Source organism: Spodoptera frugiperda, chromosome 21, assembly GCF_023101765.2.
Source record: "Spodoptera frugiperda isolate SF20-4 chromosome 21, AGI-APGP_CSIRO_Sfru_2.0, whole genome shotgun sequence".
NCBI lineage: Eukaryota > Metazoa > Arthropoda > Insecta > Lepidoptera > Noctuidae > Spodoptera > Spodoptera frugiperda.
This window is the reverse complement of record NC_064232.1, coordinates 6,137,956-6,160,469: the sequence shown is the minus strand read 5'-3', so window position 1 is coordinate 6,160,469 and position 22,514 is coordinate 6,137,956. Positions and strand designations below refer to the sequence as shown.

At 34.6% G+C, this 22,514-nt stretch overlaps 3 protein-coding genes across 4 annotated transcripts in view; 2 read left to right on the top strand and 1 right to left on the bottom strand.

The window, feature by feature from the left end:
- Positions 1–2,915: 2,915 nt before the first annotated feature.
- Positions 2,916–7,039, bottom strand: LOC118280462 (enhancer of rudimentary homolog). 2 transcript variants are annotated; one of them, XM_035600503.2, is made up of 4 exons: positions 6,901–7,039; positions 6,644–6,829; positions 4,937–5,108; positions 2,916–3,208 (listed from the first exon to the last, which is right to left on the bottom strand). In XM_035600503.2, the coding sequence occupies exons 1-3, from the start codon at positions 6,901–6,903 to the stop codon at positions 4,986–4,988; spliced, it is 312 nt and encodes a 103-aa protein (XP_035456396.1). In that variant the 5' UTR covers positions 6,904–7,039; the 3' UTR covers positions 2,916–3,208; positions 4,937–4,985. The 2 variants fall into 2 exon arrangements, with proteins under 2 accessions (XP_035456396.1, XP_050557937.1); XM_050701980.1 differs by lacking the exon at positions 2,916–3,208 and having other exon boundaries at positions 4,806–5,108.
- Positions 7,040–7,480: 441 nt separating this feature from the next.
- Positions 7,481–19,363, top strand: LOC118280426 (breast cancer type 2 susceptibility protein homolog). The gene is made up of 9 exons (XM_035600449.2): positions 7,481–7,915; positions 8,408–13,146; positions 13,567–13,744; positions 14,189–14,396; positions 14,861–14,970; positions 15,825–15,938; positions 16,583–16,781; positions 17,510–17,606; positions 18,040–19,363. The coding sequence occupies exons 1-9, from the start codon at positions 7,658–7,660 to the stop codon at positions 19,184–19,186; spliced, it is 7,050 nt and encodes a 2,349-aa protein (XP_035456342.2). The 5' UTR covers positions 7,481–7,657; the 3' UTR covers positions 19,187–19,363.
- A 1,637-nt stretch (positions 19,364–21,000) lies between these two features.
- The window catches only part of LOC118280302 (glycogen [starch] synthase), a 35,753-nt gene continuing 34,239 nt past the window's right edge, over positions 21,001–22,514 (top strand). The window contains exon 1 of the mRNA XM_050701893.1: positions 21,001–21,198. The gene's annotated coding sequence lies outside the window, so the exon portion shown is untranslated. The remainder of the gene's footprint in view (positions 21,199–22,514) is intronic.

The window sequence follows — 22,514 nt, the reverse complement described above, 5'->3', positions numbered from 1 at the left end:
ATCCACAAATTGTTGTTTCGGGTCTGGGTGTCATGTGTATGTGAACTTGTATGTTTGTAATCGCACCCACGACACAGGAGATAATCCTTATATGGGGCAACGTTGTTTTTTTTAAATAAAAAGAACACTGCATGTTGCAGAGTGTGTGTTGTTAATTTAAACATAGTTGCTAGCAACATTCTCGCCGCTCACCAACAATGTTTAGCAACTGTTGCTTAACAAATGTTTACCATGAATACGGGGCTTAAACATAACAAATTCAACCTTAACTCCACATCGTAACGCACACATTACTTCTGAGATTTTAAAAAGGCGCGCGCATTCGTTGCTATTCGCGCGTCTGCGCGTGAACAACGCTTTGACTCTGCGCTAGTATAAATTGACCCTTACGCTGTGGAGTTAAGGTTGAATTTGTTATGTGCAGTTTTGGAGAGACGCTTCGATGCGCTTCGATTCTGCGTTAGTATAAATCGACCCTTAGTACGAGTTTGCTTTACGCTTTAAGTAATCGAAACAAGAGCTCATTCGGCGCTCTGATTGGTTGGTTTATTCGCGCCAGCCAATCAGAGCGCCGAACGCGCTCTCATTTAGATTACTTTTAAACGTAAAGCAAACTCATACTAAGGCTACAGATAGGTTATCAAAACTAACCATTTCACACCATTTACTTTACAAGTCCCATGTAATTAACAATCAGACTACAATTTGTATCGATTTAAACTTTCAATTTGTCAAAAATATACCTTACAAACAAGAATATAAAAATCAAAATTGCGTTACTTAAATAGTAACTTTAGAATTTGTTTTTTTCTTTATTGAAAAATGGCATAAGAACATTTGCTTTTTTATACCTATGTTAGATACACGCAAACATTGAAAATAGTGAATAATAAATCTTCTAGTTTACACTAGATGGCAGTAGTGTCGATAAATGTCTTATAGGTCTTTAAAAAAAATATATTTATTAGGTTATGTGGTACATGAGATCTGAAACCCATAATTGAATAGGCAGTAGAGAGAAAAGTAGTATTTTAACACAATAGCCGCCATGGGGGCAAAAATATTAAAGTCGCCATATGCTAGCGGAGGATTTGCCTTCAACAGATTTTTGTTAGCAGTCAAAGTTGATATTAAACAAAAGGGCTAGCTACAGACGGTCTATCAGGTTACCAGGGCTCCTGCTCGAAATAGGAATTACAACAATATTTGTACACAGTTTCAATCATCATATTCCTAGAAAAGTAAATTGTTTTATACACAAACGCACAAAACGACACGCCTTTTTATCCCCAAAGGGGTATGCAGATTATTTTATGTAAAATAAATACCATAAAACCTTTAAACGACACTACTGCCACCTAGCGGAGAAATCACAAAACACTTGACAGGTGTCATATTAGTTACAAATGTCAATTTTTCCCGCCATATCTTTGTATGGACGGGCGTATAAACATGGAGTATAGAGGTAAAGGAGTGATAGTTTGTGTAGGAATCAATATGAAGGTGTCCATTATAATAATTAATTTATTGAAGTCAATGCCTTTAGTATACACGGCACAATACACGTGTCGTTCACGCCGGGTACCCAGCACCGGCTATTTGGTATTAAGTTCAGATCAGGATTTATTTTTATGGAATAGGGGGCAAACGATCAGACGGGTCATCTGATGGTAAGCGATCAGCGCCGCCCATGAACAGTTGAACACCCGCAACACCAGAGAAGTCACAGATGCTTTGCAAGCCTTTTAATAACCCTCCTTCTGGCGCAGTCGGGTAAAAATGAATAGTCTTTTTCTTTTCTTTTCTAACGCTGATTTTTAGACAGACATAGCACTCTTGATCTCTATACTCCATGAAATATAAGTTTAAATTTTACACAGCTGAACACATACACAATCGACTTTATTCAATATTTTAAACAATAAATATTGAAATGACTAATTACGACCAACGAGTAACTCACGTAACTGTTTGACAAAGTACCTTCCCTTAGTACTAGTTTGCTTTACATTTAAAGTAATCGAAACACGAGCTGATTGGCCGGGTCGAATAAACCAAGCAATCAGTATCCTTAGTACGAGTTTGCTTTAACGAAATGGAAACGAAAGCGCATTCGGCGCTTTGATTGACTATCTCGAATGAACCAACCAATCATAGCGCCGAACACACTCTCATTTCGATCTCGTTTAACGTAAAGCAAAGTCTTACTAAAGGCCCAGAGCGCTGAACGCATTCTCGCACTGCTAACTACGCGTATAGCAAACTCATAGTAAGGGTACTGCACTAGTTTCAAGCCTCAACAGGGACTCATAGACATGGTCAGCTTGAAATTAGTCGAGGTGCCTCTACAAACAGTTGCGTAAGTAACCGCCGTATTTAAAGTCATTTAATGGTTACTTAACCCAGTCCTTAGCAATTGTTTTCGGAACAAAATCGTTACTAAGTAATAGTTTAAGTAATCATTAAATGTCTTTACATCGTTGATCATAATCAATTTAACATATGTCCAAGAGCTTTTAATAATAAATGAGTCTTGTGAACAAAAATATTTGAAGTCATTCTTGAGATAATAAATTTTTTGAATTTATACATAATAATATATTACTAGGTGATACCTGATAGTTTCAATTTAAATATAATAAGAGGGACAATGGATCTAAATTCTGTATCAGTCTAATAGTTTAGAATGGGTAGACAGAGGTGCACATTACCATGTAACACTTTTTACCAGTTGTGTTATAAGTCCCGTGTAATAGGGGGTGAGTCTATTGGCATATACCAGGCACAAATAATAGGGAGTCTCCCCATTATTGCTATTTATTAAGCATAAACATTATTATTATTACTGTGGACTATCAAAAAAGTCAAAAGATATAATGTCGTATTATCGGTCGCGCAACGCCAGAACAGACAAATTTATAGAAAAACAGTTGACTGACTTTTAAAAAGACTTTTTCTAGAACCAATCACTTCCACAATATAATCTACATGTCAATATAACAGTGAAATAAAACTATGAATTGAAAAACTACGCAATAACCTCTATTTTTATGTCTATAAGGTCTATATTGGAACATCAAACGCATCAAGTATCACCGTTTTAGTTTTAATAAATTTTGGAGTATAAAATACATGGAGTGTTTAATATAACTGTTTTTTTTTTTTTTTATTTAGGGGCTCTTTCAATGTCTGGATAGCTGCTATGTACCTGATAAAGAATATAGAATGTAATTTGTATGGTTATCAGGGACTTATATGGAGCTGGTGAAACAGTTCTTACTATAAAGTTACTATTGTTAGATGAAGATTCGCCTTGAATAGTGTTTCTGTATCCTTAGTATGGGTTTTCTTTACGTTTGAAGTAATCGAAACAAGAGCGCGTTTTGTAGCCTTAGTTCGAGTTTGTTTTACGTTGAACGAGATCGAAACGACACGCCGTACGGCGCTGATTGGTTGATTCATTGAAGTTGACCAATCAGAGCGCCTAACGTGGTCTCGTTTCGTTCAACTTAAATCAAACTCGTACTAAGAGTACGGCGCTCTGATTGGCCAGCTCTAATAAACCAACCAATCTGAGCGCCGAACGCGCTTTCATTTCGATTACATTAAACGTAAAGCAAACTCGCACTAAGATTACTGTATAGACTTTGTATAATGAAGTTTAGGAACTACAAAATGAAGCTTTACTTTTTTAATTATATATTTAAAGTGCCATACATAAAAATCTATGTAACATTTCAACTATTAGGTACAATAATGTTAGATTCACAAAAAACCTTTTTAAATCACACAAGACTCTATAAAATTAGATTACAAGTGTCAGTTTTATGATAATGATGTTTAACTAAAAAAAAATTATGGTTTACTCACGTAAATATACTGAGAAAGGCTCTACTGATTCTGTGATACAGAACACAGTTCCCATAATATGAGTTTTCTTTACGTTTAAAGTAAACGAAACGAGAGCACGTTCGGTACTCTATACTTTTAGTATGAGCTTGTTTGAAGGTTAACGAGATCCAAATGAGAGCGCATTCGGCACTCTGATTGGTTGATTCATTCGCACCGGTTAATCAGAGAGAACACATCCGAACACGCTTTCATTTCGTTTTCATTCAACGTAAAGCAAACTCGTGCCAAGGCTGCTAATTGGCCGGCTAGAATAAACCAACCAATCAGAGCGCTGAACGCGATTTCGTTTCTATTAAAGCTAAACGTAAAGCAAACTCATACTAAAAGGTACAGAGCTGCTCATAAGGAAGAGTCCCTCTGTAACTCGAAACTAGTAGAGCTTTTCTCAATATTTACTTGAGTAAACCGTTATTTCAAGTCAATTTATTATGTCTCACGATAGTTATTAATAGAAAAAACTAATCAAATTTCTCGTTCATGAAATAAATGCTATTATTAAAAACGTATATAAACAAAATATTTTGAAATTCAGATACCGTAGATAGCAAAGATTCACACATAACTTACCACTGAACTCAGAGTCATTTAATGGTTACCCAGTCCTTAACAATTGTTTCCTGAACAAAATCATTACTAAGGAATAGTTTATGTAATCATTAAATGTCTCTGAGTACGGCAGTTAATTAATATTGTGACTGGTAATTAGTGAACGATATTTAAACACGTGATTGTACTCATGATTACAAACAACTTTCCCGAAGTAACTTTTTTTGTATATTCATTAGTTTTATTTTTATCACAATAACAAAACGACGCGCGCGCCTTCTTTCACATGATCAGCTGTTACCAGCGAGGCGCCCGCGCCCGCGTAATTTTGTTGTTTTGTTATTGTAACAAAAATAAAACTAATGAGTATACAAAAAAGTTTCTTTGGGAAAGTTGTTTGTAATCATGAGTACAATCACGTGTTTAAATATCGTTCACTAATTACCAGTCACCATATAGAAATATATCAACAAATTACCTATATAGACACTCCATGTGTTAATAATCCTTGTACTTTGGTACTTAAATTAGTCTCCTTGGCCGGCCGCTTGACGTAGTAAGACATATATCTTTTCTTTGATCCAATCTTTGTTGTATGGTGCGTATGTGTTCGTTGATTTCTGATATACTAAACAACTTAGGTCAGCCAGCTGAAAGGAAAAATATTATGGATTAGAATTAAAAATACTTCAGACTAGGATTCTTTTATTCATGGTCCATCTATTTGCAGATCTGATGAAGCTATGAACTATATGCCGCTTACAATGACCTCCAGAGAGACTCGTTAGAAATTTCAGAATTTTTAGCCCACTAATGTTGACATGGTCTCATGTTTTGTCTTACATAGTTGTTAGTCTTTCGTTTTAAATATGCTAGTTTGTAATGGAAAGGATATAAGATAGGAGGTAGACATAGAAAGGACATAAAATGATATAAATATAAAAATAGAAAATAGAGGACATAAAAATAGGATGCCCACATCCCTGTTGCGAGGTAGACTAATGATAGAGGGCTTGCATTAACACTTGACATTCCCTCTTACCCAAGACGGGAAAAGCAATAGGATGATTTTCTCCCCTCAAAAAGACCTTTACTTTCGAACTTCATACTCTGGTACTCTTATCAAGGGATTCCCTGGCAGGGAATCTCCGTTGATTGACAGTGACATGTGGTATTTAAATAATACCATAATTAGTTATTTCCTGATATACTAATTAATGTAACTTCTTAGTAATTTCAATTAGTTTATGATTTGTCCATTAAAAGATAAGGTGGAACATAATATTGAGTGTTATCAAGATTTCCAAAAACACCACTTACTATTTTGAGTGAAAAATTATGTTTCTAACGAAACTGAACGTTCTACATAATATTTAGTGGAATAATGAGTTTGTTTCAACATCAACAACATGGGACTATTTACTTAACACTTTAAACGCCATGGGGGTCACCGGTGACCAACAATAGCGGAGGATTTGTCTTCAACAGTTTTCTATTGGCAGTCAAAGACTTAACTGCTGAACTAACATAGGGTCTCCTTGAAATTAGAGGGGTTTGCGATAATCTCCATGTTTAACAGACAGGTTAAAAGCTTCAGGTTTATCAGAGAGGGTTGTTGCCCGGTCTCTATCACATGAATGATGTCTTAGTCGGCCAATACAGAGGGTTGTTTCTTATAAAAGAAATGTAATTTATCTACCAGCCATAACCATGCCCATGTGGTATTTTTTTGGATATTCTTGCTACTTCTACATGGTTACACCGACTCTGCTCGACTTCTATTGGTTGTAGCATTTTGATTTAAAGCCTGTCTATACAGTATAGATAAATATACTATCCAATAGCAAGAGAATTTGCAAATCGAGCCCGTAGTTCCAGAGTTAGCAGTCTATACAACATCCTATGGTTCATGAGCAGGCTTATAACTTCTTTATATGAAAAGAGGCTTTTGCCTAGCAGTTTAATGCAGATTTAATTATAATACCATGACTGTTGCCATGGAAAAAGGCTAGAAATTACAAATCATAGCAAAACTCAATGCACTTGAAACTTGATACTTCTCAAGAGCCTTACATCAGCATTTTTATAGCTTCTTGCCATGAAGTAAGAACATTGAAAGGTTATAAGTTATAGTAAATATCTATGTGGTATTTTTATGGCAATTTTAATAGAGTAAATAACTTACCTGGTCGATAAAATCGAAGAGTTGCGATATATCGTATGTAATCGTCGGTGTATTTGGATTTCTTCTTTTTAAATGTTCCTCGTATATTTTACACACTCCTTCCATACAGTCGTTGACGCTTTCGTAGTCGGAGTATGTCCTGGTTTCTGGCCGTGGCCCCGGTTGAACCAACAAAATTGTGTGGGACTGAAAAAATAACCTAAGTATTACCCGCCATTTTCATCACCAATATTCAGTGCAAATATAAGTTTACTTACCATGTTTAATGTATTTAAGGCAAATTGAGGAACACTGCGTGTGTTTTAATTTGTATTTAGTGATGAATACTCGTTTTTCACTATTTTTCCAAGATTACAAACGCCGTAACGAAGCTTCTTGATGCTCGTTCTGAAATGAGATTCGTACAGATTATAAAAGTTTAGAAATATGAAATGAAGAAACAAAAATTAATTTCCTTAAGTGCTCGAGATACCATGAACAATAAAGTAGCTAAAGTTGAAATGTATACCATTCGTAACGAAGCAAGAAATAATTGTAATTTATTCGTAAGTAATTAATAAAACTATCAAATAATATTAAATTCGTTTGTGATGGGTTTATATTTCTGAACGAAAGGAAACACAAACCTTTACACGCTGTTTGGAATTCTGAAATAATGGTTCTCATTTTTAGATTGTGATCTTCATAACTCTTCGTAACAGTAAATATTGCCAATAGTATTTTAATGTAAATAAATATGAAAATGAAATATTTTCTACATTAAAATGTTAGCCAAACTGTAAATAAAAACTGGAAGTTAAAATTTGTCTGATGCATGAAATGGAACGTCCAATGAGTTCATCTGTCAAATTAAAGACGTAAATAGAAATGTTTTTACGTAAATTCGCGCTAAAATTATTTTTAAAACATAATTTTCTTTACAATTCCTACCAAAGAAAATTAAAATCTTTCTTACTTTTATAAAACAGCGTGTAAATAATCAAACCTGGTAGCGATAAGTAACAAAAAATTACAATGAGTGATTCATTACAAAACTTCGAATTAATTTTGCAGAAAAGTAGTAAAAGACCTTCTCTGGGACTTTATAAGGACAATAAACAAGAAAACAAACATACTTATAAGCCGCAGGATGTGATATCAAGTGTTTCTCTCCAGCTAAAAGCGTTTCAAGTGGCTGATTCTGTAAAAAGTGAAAAGTGTAAACCTAAAGTTTTACCTAAGTGTAAGAACTCTGATTTCTTAAGTGTTAGTAATTTACCGGTGTACGATGAGGTGAGTTTGGTATTTATATTTAGTTTGAATCTGTATTGATGTTGGACATTATGTTTGTTTATTTTGTTTTGTAATAACCTCACAATAACGTGTATAATGTAAAGGTTCATGTGAATGTAACCTAATCTGAAACTTATTCAACTTAAACTTATTCATTCTTCAAATTCTATCTCATTACCTATTTATTTATTTAGTGTCACCTACATAAATACTGTAATATTGCACAATGAAAATAACAGTACATAAAAAATACCAACAATGGCATGCATATAATTGCATAATATGCCATTGTTGGTATTGTTGACACAGGAGAAAACCCAAGGGGCAATGTTATAAAAAATATCATAAATATAAAACTATCTAATATAACTGCCTAATCCAAAAATTCTCTATAACCAAAACAAAGTATGTAGATTTTAGCAATAGATATTTTCTAAATTACAATTTCAATTTGTCTAACATATACACACTAATCCAAACATTTGCTTTCAGCCACAAAAATCAAAATTCGACACCCAATACGCAACAGACACACAACTCATAAACATAATAGAAGATGCTGAAATCATCGACATCCATCATGGAATGACACAAGAGTTCGAAACCACCTTCTGTCATCATACGGAGAAGGTTCTGGATGAAGCGGATGATGAGAAGAACAGAGAAGATAAAGATGGATGTTTGGATGACGATACAGTGGATGATAGAGTTGAAAGAGATACAGAAGATGTAAATAATGATAATAATGTAGAAATGGATACATCTGTAAGTCTAATCTCTCCTATTATTAATAGTAATAGAGTCAAATATGAAGAACCAACTATAAATAGCGGTAGAAATAAAGATTTTGGAGCTGAAAAACAAAATATAGAATGTATAGAAATTAACGATGATGATTTAGCTATAGAAATGCCTTTAAGTCCAATTTTTATTCAGAAAGTAACGAAACCAAAATCTAAAACACCGTCCCCAATGGTATTTAGTCTAGAAAAGTTCGAAGAGTTTGAAAAGCTGTCAGAACCGGTGTTAATAGGCGATGATTTAAAAATATCAAAGAAAATCATCAATTCACAGATTCTTGATAAAGAATTAAATATAAATATGGACGAAGAAATAGCATTGAATGCACGGAGTCCAGTTTTACAAAATAAACCTAAAAGGAAAATAAATAAAGAATTTAAAACTAAACTACTTATAGACCCAACTTCAGAAGAAGATATAGAATTAATAAACCTAGACAAAGCTACAACAGACAATTTAATTAAAGAAGTAACAAAAGGAGAAAGTAGAAGATTAAAAGAAGTTTTAAAAGATGAGATTTTGTTTAGTAGTGACGAAGAAGATTTGGTTCAAGAGAGTTTGCAAGATCTCCCTTTCACTTGTGCCTTAGAAACTTCCTTCTACGATCAATCTGATGTTCTGGACAAGACTATGTATGTAGGATTTCAAACAGCTAGCAATAAGTCCATACTGATATCCACAGATTCCTTTGCTCAAGCGAAAAGCATATTAGGCGATGTTGAAGATGACGTCACTATCACTGAAATGGTTAAAAACTGTGAGAGTAATGTTAAAAATACAACTAATAATGAGAAACAAGGTGAAATGGACTCTAATGATAAGAAGACAGAGTTCAAATTTATCAGCGGTAATGAAATAGATAAGGTTGTTGATACAGGACAACCAGATTCTGGTAGTTTTAAAGGTTTTATGACAGCTAGTAACAAACAAATTAGATTATCTCAAAAAGCATTAGTAAGAAGTAAGAAAGTATTTCAAGATATTGATTTGAATGAAGATTTTGATAAGAGAACCGTAGAAGATGATGATAATGCAGAAGAAAGTGAGAAGTATAAAGAAGACAAACTAGAAAGAGAAGATAGATTAAACATAGAAGAAGAAATACAAAACATTGATGATGCTTTAATACAAGAATTTGAAAATATTGAAATGTCTTTGAATGATGATAAAAAAGAAGTAGGAGTAAAAGGAGTAGCTCCAATAGGTTTTAGAACGGCTAGCAATAAAGAAATAGAAATCACAGATACAGCTTTAGCAAAGATAAAAGATGTTTTCAAAGATATTGATTTGGATGAAGATTTGAATGAGTTAGAGTTTAAAGAAGATAATTTTGAAAACAAGGATCTAGGAAACATCGGTAGAGATATAAAATCTACAACTGAAATAGGATTTAAAACTGCAAGTAATAAAAACATACATATATCTAAAGAAGCGATAAGTAAAACAAAGAATATATTTCAGGATCTAGATGATATTAAATTTCCTATTAAACTTGACAAAGTATTGAACAAAAATGAAGGAAATACCTCTGAAATAAATTCAACTGAAACAAAGGCTGATTTTGTTGGTTTTAAAACAGCTAGCAATAAAAATATCAAAATTTCAGAGGAAGCCTTAGCAAAAACTAAGAATTTATTTCAAGATATTGATGATACAGAACTTCCAAATAAAAAAACAGAAGAAAATTTTGCTAAAGAAGAAATATTCGCCAAACCTAGTACTAGCAAAGGCTTTACAGGCTTCAAAACTGCAAATAATAAACAAATAAATGTCTCCAAAGCAGCTTTAGCTAAAACTAAACGAATATTTGAAGATATAGACTCTGTAGATTTCAAAATACCTAACAAACGTGAAGCAAATTCCAAAAACTTGAAAGAAACTGAAGATTTAACTAGTGAATCTAGTTTTACTGGCTTTAAAACTGCAAGTAATAAGAATATTAAAATATCTAATGAAGCTATGGCTCGAACTGAACAAGTTTTCAAAGACATTGATTCAGAGAACTTCAGTCATCCAAAACAATCTACGAAAACTGAAGAAAATACCAAATTCAATACTGAAACTAGTAAAACAGGCTTTGTAGGATTTAAAACGGCAAATAATAAAGAAATCAAAATATCTGAAAAAGCTTTGGCTGAAACGAAGAATATGTTTAAAGATATTGATGATACAAATTTTAAATATCCTTCTAAACATGTTAAAACTACTGAAAATGACAAAAAAGATGACAGTAAAGCTAAAACTACAGATTTGTATGGACCTTCGACAAGTAAAGCTTTATTTGTTGGCTTTCAAACTGGAAATAATAAGAAAGTTAATATTTCTAAAGAAGCTTTAGTTAAAACGAGAAACATATTTAAAGATATTTTAGAAAATGATCCCAAATCCAACAAAAAACCTGAAGAAAATACAATAGACGTCGAAACTGAAGATTTTAATAAACCGTCGACGAGTAAAGCTAGTTTTATCGGTTTCCAAACAGCAAATAATAAGAAGATAACAATTTCAAAGGAATCTCTAGCTAAAACAAAAGATATATTCAAAGATATCAATGAAATTGATCTCGGAGAAACAAGTAAAGGTGATGACGATACAGAAATTGCGGCAAATGAACCTGACAAAGCTCCATATCCACTATCAACTAACAAAACAAGTTTCATAGGCTTTAAAACGGCAAATAACAAACAAATACATATTTCTAAAGAATCTCTAGCTAAAACTAAAAATATATTCAAAGATATTGATTCTAATGACGTCACAAATGCAAATAATCTTGACAAAGGTGAAGAAAAGCTTCCATATCCAAGTTTAGAAGAAGATCTCCATCCAATGAAAAGTTTAACTGGTTTTGTTGGTTTCAAAACTGCAAATAATAAGGTTATTAACGTTTCCGAAAAGGCTTTGGCTAAAACTAAGAATATTTTTAAAGATTTAGAAGAAACTGTAATTGATTCTACTAATATAACTAAAAAAGATTATCCAGATATTGAAATAGGTACGAAAGAATGTGTTAGTAATAAAGATGGAAGTGCTACAAGTATTAAAGATAATAATTTTAAAATAAACACAAATAAAATGCCAAAATTTCAAGGCTTCCAAACAGCTAGTAACAAAAAGGTTGCAATATCAGCAGAAGCTTTACTAAAATCTAGAAAAATATTTGAAAATATTGACGCCAATGAAGATATGATTACTAAAAACTTAAAAACAGGCAGTATGAATAATTTAAACCTTGCTAAAGATGATAGAGCACAGAAAAATGAACCTAATTTAGATATAGATAAGAGTAAAAGTCCTATTTTCAAAGGTTTTCAGACAGGTAATAAAAAACCTGTACCCATATCAGAAGAAGCATTAGCCAGAAGTAGAAAACTCTTTCAAGATTTGGAAACTATGCAAGACGAACCGGAACCTGCCTTTCACGGTTTTAAAACTACTAACAATAATGAGCTAGAATTATCACAGAAAGCTTTGATAGATGCTGTGAACATATTTGAAAAAGAATTGCAAGATGGTTCTCAATTCCAAACGGTAAATGAAAAAGTTAAAATAAATAAAGATTGCTTACATCCAAGACTACTTAAAGAACTTGAGGGTAGTGAAAATAAGAAAAGAAATGACGTTTCGAAAATAAAACCCAATAGTGATGTTAATAAAATTGACAACGGTGTAAGAAATAAACGCCCATTTACTGAAGTAGATACTTCAAATAACAAAATAACTGATTTAGACGAAGGATTAGAAAACATAATAAATACACAAGTTTTAAATAACTTCGACCAAAGTCTACATACTGAAGATTTTCGTGAAACACCCGTTAAAGCAAAACGACCGTCGAGTCCAATCTTATCATGTCCCAAAGCGAAAAAACGGAGAAAATTCGAAACGCCATACTCGCAAAAACTACCAGTTTTAAAGAAAAAAGAAATAATAAAACCAAATGAAGGAAATAAAATCAAATTCAAAGAAAATTATAAGCGAAACAAAGAGTATACTTTGAAAGATTTGGACAAAATGACACGAAATTTCGGTACGAAAATTGATTCATATTTGACGAAATTTCGTTTCGATAGCTTATTACAATTTGTGTTCAAAAATGAAAGAAATGATTTAACTGATAGTGATTTAACTATTGAATCTTTAAAAGAATATTTTAGTAATTCAGTAAATTGTAAATTGATACCGAAAGGATGGTTGGATAACCATTTAAAATTGATACTATGGAAGCTAATATCTTATGAGATCAAATTCAATCATCTGTTTTGTACCGCAAGAAATGTGGTAGACCAATTAAAGTTTCGCTATGACGTAGAATTATTTAATGCTAAAAGGCCAGCGTTGAGGAAGATATTTGAAAAAGACGATGTGCCATCGAAGACTATTGTTTTGTGCGTCGCTGAAATATATCAAGACGGCGTCAGTGTTATCAGGTAAGGAATTAATTTACCCACATTTTATACAGGTGATTCGACATAACGTAAAACGGGGTAGAACGGAATAGAAATCGAGGGGTGAATAGATACAGGAACGGGGTGAATAAATGTTGGCAAAATGTCTTAACATCTATCTATTTCTGTGTCTATTCTCTAACACTATTCCTGTGTCTATTCACTCCGTTTTACCGTATTCCTTTCGGGATAATACAAGTACTTTCCTTCAAAATAAACCCTGAGGTTTCTGATCCGAAAGTGGCTAGTTTCTGAGATATTCAACATTTTTGGTAAATACAGCGACTGTTCAGACGCGGCGGCTGTTCAGCCGCGCCGATTGTTCAGAGTAGTGAACGCATTTCGCGCAAGAAATTCATAAGGCATGGTACCAATATTTTGCTTTCAAATGGTTAATTTCAGTGCATCAACAACAAACAATATGGAACTACTCCTGACAGATGGTTGGTACTGCATTAAAGCCAATATTGACAAGATGTTGGCCCAACATGTGTGTCGAGGGAAGATAGTGGTTGGCACCAAGTTGGTCACCAATGGGGCTGAGTTGGTTGGCTGTGAACAGGGTGTTTCGCCGTGGGAGGTAAGTGTATTAAATTCAAATTCAACATAATATTTGCTAATATAAAAATAGGTGATTGATAAAATTTAAAGTATTTTCTTGTTGGTATTATAGTAATAAGTGCAAGTGTTGAGCAAAAAATCTCAGGAGATTGCACAAATCTTAGGTATTAGTCAAAAATAGGATAGGACCAAGAATAGTACCTTGTGGAACTCCAAAACCCGTATTTTTCTGAAATGAACACAATCTTAGCATTAGGTTTATGCTTGCCTTTCTTAATAAACTGCGTTATGGCATATAATGGATAGCGACGACTCTTTTGCCAAGCATGATGCATTACCGGACAGGTACTAATGTGAATATTTGAAAACAGACATTGCCTGACCCAAGAATCAAACCTAAAACTCTTTGCACGGCAGTGTCGCTTGCCGTGTCTCGACTAACAATTTTTTTTTATTATTTCAGGACACCACAGCAATACGCTTAAAACTCTTCGGCAACTCAACGCGCCGAGCCCGTTGGGACGCGCGCCTCGGTTACCATGGCAACGCCGCCATCTTGTCCCAGCTGTCATCTGTCAAAATAGATGGCGGGAAAGTGTCGAAGCTAAGGGTTTTTGTGACTAGAGTCTATCCTGCTTTGTATGTGGAGAAATTTGAGGATGGGAGCACTGGTATGTTTTGGATTGGACTTTATTTTTTGATAGATTTTTTTTTAAGGGGGAAAATCATCCAATGACTTCTCTCACCTTGGGCGAAGCGAGAGGGAGTGTCAGACTCTTACTGACTAAAAACCACACCGTTCCTCTGCTTTTCGAGCCGGGGCCCCGGTAAACCCGTGGTAGTTTGCAGCTTTGGGTTTTTAGGTGAAATACGGTGTTAATTGTTTGACTGTGGCAACTGCCGGGCAAGAGGCGTGGAAGGGGTCAGGTTCGATTCCCAGTTCGGGCAAAACGTTATTGGATTTTTTCAGTGTTTTGAAATTATCACAGTAATGGCTCGGTGACTCCGGCAGTAGGTCCCTATTATAAGATACATATAAGATAACTGGTAAAAAGGGGTGTTACATTTTATACTTATTTATGTTTCTGTATTTTAAATAGGTGTGTGACATTTTAATTTTTTTTTAACTTTTCAGTGACAAGATCGGAGCGCTTAGAGCACTTACACCAAGTGAAGACTGAAGCTGAAAGACAGGCGGTGATGGAGAGGATCTATGAAGAAGTTGAGAGGGAGTTCTCAGACCAGGTCAGTTCACTTTAATACTGACTTACTTGACTTAAGGTCCTATGTCCCCCAGAGGCTGGCACGTTGGCATTAATACTTTGTATAGGTCTTCATGTTTATCTACAACATCAACATCTGGCGAACTTCAGTATAATTATATCTCACCCACTCGCACGAAGCGCTTCGCTTCAAGCTTCCTTGTGCGAACTACTAGGGAGTGGAACTCCTTGCCGGAGTCTGTGTTTCCTGATGGGTATAACCTGGGTGTCTTCAAAGCCCGAGTGAATAGGTTGCTTATGGGCAGACGTGCTTCACCGTAGGCCGCATCATCACTTACCATCAGGCGAGATAGCGGCCAAACGTCTGCCCATTTAACATAAAAAAAGCAAAATAATTTCCCACCACCACGACTGCTTGACATTAATGTAGACCCACCTTCCTTGGAAGTGGCTAAAGCAATCCATTCTCTGAAGACAGGCAAAGCAACAGGACTAGTTCACTTTGATAGTCCAGTAAAGGATTATTAACTGTTCCCTCAGTTCACACATAGGACTCACTTAGTTTTAAGTCAAATTTCCGTGGTGCTTGGCGACTGGGCTTCTCCCAGTTGTGCAGTCTCTTTTGTGCCTTTACGCTTAAGTCATTCTGTCTCCTGCATTAAATTCACCGAGGGAAGTGGAAACTATCGGTTTCTTTTTCTTCTCCTCTAATAATATCTTCTGATTTATTTCGTTGCGGGATCCAAGACAGATATTCATGTCCCTGGGACGCGCCGGATTTCAATGTTCCGGTGTTTTCATGGTTGTATCTACTGTAGATCCTGGTGCACAGGAGTTGCGGCGATATGGGAGGAGTCATGTAATGTTTTTTTGCAGGAATCTCAAGACTCGGAAAGTTTTACAGACTCTTGTCACAAGAGAGTGTGTTTGGACAGTGGATCGCAAATAGCTAAGGTTATGAAGAGGAGCAGAGACCCTGAGGAGTTTAGGGTGAGTTTTATACCCACACTAGGATTTTCTCCTGTGTCGTGGGTGCGTTTACAAACATACAAGTTCACCTACACATGACACCCAGACTCAGAACAACAATTTGTGGATCACACAAAGCGTTACTCCGTTTGGGATTTAAACCCGCTACACATTGCGCGGCAACCGGCCCAGTCACCGGTAAACTAGTAGTCGGATCACCTGGTGGTAAGCACTCGCCGCCGCCTATGGACATCTGGAATACCAAAGGCGTTATAAGTGCGTTGCCGGCCTTTTGGAAGTCAGGAATTTAAAGGTTGTTGGGGAATCGGCGATTAAGAAGATTGGGAACGGGGGTAATTAGACTACCGGTAACCCCACTTACACAACACAAGCGTTATTTCACGTCGGTTTTCTGTGAGGCCGTGGTATCACTCCGGTCGAGCCGGCCCATTCGTGCCGAAGCACACTTGGTATATGTCCTAGAATTGCGACCATTTACGGGCTGTAGCATCCGCTATTACATCGGTAATCTAAATGCGATCCCTGAGCTGATTGACAAGCATAATATGGTTTATTGCAAACCCCTATTTTGACTATCAATATTATGTATGTGTGTTCATTTCTACAATCTACAATACTAATAAATTTAAAACCCAATTTTCCAGGCTGGCCTAACCTCCACCCAAACCAGACTCCTAGAAGGCCACACATCAAAACAAAGAGACCGTCTCCTACAAGATGTGCAGAAGAGAGTGAGAGAGAAGATGGAGAAAGCAGGAGTGCAAGTGAATAGGAACGTTGTTATGTTACTGAAGATAAGAGTCGCTGGAGTCGTGGAGAGGAGTGGAGTGGAGATTAGTAAAGGTGAGTGGCTTGCGAAGAATTTTTTCCCATAAAATACAGTTTTTTTTTAAAAGGAGAAATCATCTATGGACTTCTCTCACCAGGGCGAAGCGAGAGGGAGTGTCAGAATCTTACTGACTAAAAACCACCCCGTTCCTACTCCTGCTTTTCGAGCCGGAGCCCCGGTAAATAACATAAAGTTAGCATATTAAATACAGTAGCTGCAGACTGCCTAGCGGGTTACCAGGGCTTCGACACGAAAAGCAGGAGAAGAAAACGGAGTGGTTTTTAGTCAGTAAGAGTCTGACACTACCTCTCGACTCGCCTATGGCGGGAAAAGTTGAATTTGTTGATTGTCTCCTCAAAAAAATAACATGTCCATGTTTAGATTTTTTATTTTTGGAATAAGGCGGTAAGCATACAGACGTATCACCTGATGGCAAGCAATCGCCGCCGCCCATGAACACTAGAAACACCAGAGGCGTTACAAGTGCGTTGCCAGCCTTTTGGGGGTAAGGAATTTAAGGCTTGTTAGGGAATCCTGGATTGGAAGGGGGTAATGAGGCCTCCGGTAACCTCAATCACGCAACTAAACAACGCTAGCGTTGTTACACATCGGTTTTCTGTGAGACCGTGGTATCACTCCGGTCGAGCCGGCCCATTCCTGCCGAAGCATGGCTCTCCCACACTTAAAATTGGTTTGCTTGTAAACCGATATGACACAGGAGTGTTTTTTTTCTCATTTCTAGGCATGATGTCAATATGGAAACCGACGGATGCAGTCACGGATATGATCAAAGAAGGAGTCTGGATGGATGTGCTGAATGTGGTGCCTACTGCTGTCAGGTAACTATTCAGCGGGCCTACTCCGGTTCTCGAATGAGAAGTTTCGTTTAATCTTCGGCCGTTGGTTTTATTGATAATAATATAGTTACTTGAAATAGCGTTTGATTTTTAAATTCATATCAAAACCTATTTATGTATGTTCATTTTATTTGTTCATTTTTGTTTACAAAAGTACTGCGAAGTTTCAGACGAAACTTCGTTTTTCGTTGAATTAGAATAGGCCCAGCTTTTTAATATAAGAGTTTTTTTCTTGTTTTTCTTAAAAAAAACGTTGTAGTAGTTATTTTGTACAGTCGCAATAGAGTATAGAATACAGTAGTGCGGTGTATCATGTTGAATAGTGTTATAATACCAATCGGATCAGTCGCAACTACGATTGTAATTTTATTTTAGTATAATAAATATTAACTATAGTTTACAATTTTAATTTCAGGTACAACGAAATTCAGATATCAGCGGGCAGGCAATCCATCTTCAGCCTATCGAAATTCAAAGAACCTGAAGCCTTGAAACCTTACACGAAAACACTGCAACGCATCTCCTACACTATACACCAACTAGTCCAAAACCCATCGATGTCAACCGATTATAATGAAATCGATACAATCGGTTTCATCTTTCTAATCGATCCACCGATTCACGATTTCGACTCGACTAAACAGCCTTTCCAAAATATCTACCTTTCAGATGCTTATAAAAATATTATTTGTATTAATTTCTGGGGTGGTCTCAAGAAATTTGGGTACGAAAATGTTTTAGATACTGGTCAGATTATTTATTGTGGGAATTTGCAGAAGCGCGCTGGCAACACTAGAAAGAGTATACCGCAATATAGAGTGACGGAGTTTACGTATTTTACCAAAACTCCTAAGAATGAATGTGCTAGGAATTTGATACATGATTTGAGCAAAAAATTTTGCAGTTTGGATCGTAGAAAATTTTGTGAAGACTGTGTTGTGTTGAAAAATAATTTCGCTATCGTTAAGAGTAATAATGAAAACATATCGCCTTATAGGTTTAATAATAGTGACCATAATTTTTCCAAAAATAAAATGTTCATCGATTCGCCTCTAGCTAGACCTGTTAAAGATGATTTCAACCTTACCGGCTTAGATTTTGAGTCCACTTTCCGACAAACTGACACGCAAAATTTATCAGAAGAAGTTTTGCTTAGGAAGAAAAAGGTTAATGAAAAAATTGCTCGACTCAAAATGTATGGAGAACCGCCTCCTCTATCAACCATTCACATCATAAATAGATCTAAAAACGCTTCGAATTCATACAAAAGTCCTTTAAATCCAAACCAGAGTAACATTTCAAAAATCCCGCCGAAAAAATCGAAAAGCGAAACTGTCAAAAGTGACAGTTGTGATAATGTTGCCAGCGTAAAAGAAACTCCCGAGAAAAGTGGTAATTTAAATGATTCTGATTTGGTATGCAGTCCTGTGCTTATGAATAGGACTTATGTTAAGAATGTTAATCCTGTTAAGATTAATTTTGATGTTAAAGATAATAATGATAGTAATGTTGATCATTTTGCTGAAGAGTTTGACGGGAGTCCGCCTTTGAGTCTAGATTAGATTAGAATCTCCTCCACTAGCCCTAAAATTATACTTACTTTTTAATACACGATATTTATATTTCCGCCTAAAGAAAATTTTGTTTTATGATACACGTAATTGTATAGTTATATTTCAATTTATAACAGTAACTAAACTGCCTCCTTAAGAAATTTACATTACTATAAAGTCAACAATTGCGGTACTTCATTATTAGTATGGAGATCACCTTTTGTAATAAAAAATGTTATTAAAAGTAAGAGCACGGATGAAAATAGCTTGTCGGAAATTATGACGTCGCACCGTGTGCCTTCCATCTTTGGCGTGCCGTTTTCATTCGTACACCATAGAAGTTAAGGCTTATTTTAAATTGATTTATTCTTCAGTATCTTCGTTGCAATGAAATAGGATTAAAATAGGATATAACAACTAAAATTCGTTCGTTAAAATAGGGTAAAGTTATAGTTATAACTTGTTGCTTATATAGGGTGACTGGTAATTAGTGAACGATATTTAAACACGTGATTGTACTCATGATTACAAACAACTTTCCCGAAGAAACTTATTTTGTATACTCATTAGTTTTATTTTTATCACAATAACAAAACAAAATTTCGCGCGCGCGTGCTTTCGCATGATCAGCTGTTAGCAGCGAGGTGCCCGCGCCCGCGTTTTTTAAGTCTTTAAATAACGCGTAGGTAGTTTGGAACTTTACGAGCACGTGCTAATGAAATTTTGTTGTTTTTTTTTTTCGTATAACTAACGAGTATACAAAAAAGTTTCTTTGGGAAAGTTGTTTGTAATCATGAGTACAATCATGTGTTTAAATATCCTTCACGAATTATTAGTCACCCTAACTGATAATACTTGACTATATTGTTAATTTGTTACCAATTTACCTTATTTCTAGGCTAGAAATCTCTTGATACGTCAGAAATTGGTCACTAAATCAGACACAGATCTATGTTCACCTTTATTACAAAGACATAATATTGACAATTGATTTAAGAATTCACGATCTAATGGTCAAATTCTGTCGCTATCAATGTTGTCATAACTATCGTGAGAGATACTAAATTAACTAAAAACAACGGTTTACTCACGTAAATATATTGAGAAAAGCTCCACTAGTTTTGAGTCACAGAGGGACTCTTCATCATGAGCAGCGTGTAAACGGTTGTTTTTAATTAATGTTTTAATGTTACGTTTTTATATTATTAAGAAAGATTCTTTGAAATATAAATATTTCAGATTGTGATATAAACTAATGTCAATAATTTAAGAAACGTTTTGTTATATTATTTGATTATTATAAATATGTAGATATGTTAAATAAAACGTATTTTATTTTAAATTTTGATGTATTTTTTTATTTGACTTATTTCTATTGGGGTGAGAATGCGCCTGCCGAGCAGGGGTTCTCGGGTTCGATACCCGGGCCCTTCAAAGTATTTCTTGGTTTGTAAAGAAAGAAACTTTGTAAAGAAGTTACTATGCGCTGACTTCATAAATAGTGTTTTTTACACTTATTAAATCAGATAACACATTTTTTCAGCTTTTAGGATAAATTCTTTGATTTAATTTGTTTAATTTATTCAGTAACCTCATTCCCACAGCGAAATGACTCACATATTTTTTCATTACCTAACTGACGGATTAAATAGATTTTTAAATCCATACCCCAGTCATCATCCCTATTATAAGTAGTATTCTTTGATACACAACAAACACCTATACATTAACTACCAAAAACTCCCACATTCTACCAAATTTTATACGCTGACCACCCCAGCTGTCATTTCAAGGTGACCTTCAAAGCCAGCAAGTTTGACGTTTTGTAACCTACAAAAATTATTTTCATTTGAATTTCCTACCCGCGTAGACATGTACTATGCGGTAATATCACTGTAAATAACTTCGTCAAATCAAATAACGTGATAAATTCTAATAAGAACAAGTTTTCAGTGTGATTTTAAGTGATAAAAGTGCTTAAACCTACTCCCGGCGTATCTCACCAACTTTTTTTTTAATCCGTAAGTATTTATTACTTTTTTATTTTCTTAGACACGTCGTTTCATTCAGCCGATCGGCGTGGTTAAAAATAGTACTTTTAAAACTACTGCGTCTGTCTTAAATACGTAGATATGAATTAATCGACTATTGAATTGTTAATTTAAAGTCAATAATTTATTTAGTCTCGTATTACGTCGCGAACTTGATTTTTGAATTTAAATTAGTTATTGCGAGTTTATTGGCTGTTCTTATTGGTATCAGTGTTCCGGTAGGATGTGATAATTAAAAAAAGAACGTGCGATTTTTGTTTACTTTTTCTTTTTTGGTTTTTAAATATTTCTTTTTTATTAAATCTGAATTTAACTGTACCTTTAAAATACAAAATGCTAGTTATTTAAATAAAAATATTGAAATAGATTTAAGTAAACATAAAAATAAAATGTTATAAAATTGTTAAATAAGTTAAAATATTTTCCTTTTACCAATTTCAAAACAGTATGGTTTCAAAGTGAAACTCAGAAAGGTGGTATACCTACCATCTTTGAATCCATTTTTCACAGGTTTTGTGTGTTTATACTAATAAACTTATATTTTTACTTATAAAACATGAAAAAACAAAGTTAAAATGGATGAAGTAACTCTTTAATCAAAGAGTTTATAGTCTATGCAATTCACTTACACCGAAATCCCTTTAGTTATTACATTTTTAATACCTTAACTTAAACTGATACTCTGATAAAATTAATTTTCAAAAGTCAAAGATAATTATTTGAAAGTTATCATTCAAAACTAAGGACTTGTTTCACAATGTCTGGATAGCCACTATGTATCAGATAACTTTGAATTAAGAACGTAATTTGTATGCACTATCTGTCACATAAGTTTATCGGGCACTTATTTATATGAAGGTGGTGAAACAGATGCTAATTCAATGCGATTAAGATTAAATTTGTTAATAGCATGAGTCTAAAATTATGCCCAATATAATTATGGCAATAGACTCACACCCTATTACATGAGACTTATAACATAACTGGAGAATAATGGGAGTTACATTGTATCTGTACCTCTGTCTACCTCTTCAGGAATTAAAAAGAATGACTTTATCTAATGTTATTTAGATTTCTCTCTCTTTATTGTTTTTCATCAAATATCATCATATTAATTTACTTCTTACTGATGTAGATCACTTATCCGAAGCCGTAGACTAATACTCAGATAATAAATAAATCATATCTAGTTCAGGGTACCACATTATTTAAACTACACTGTCCACTTTCCTCTATGTACTATATTTAATTCACCTCTGCCTATTAATACAAGGAAAACTAGTATA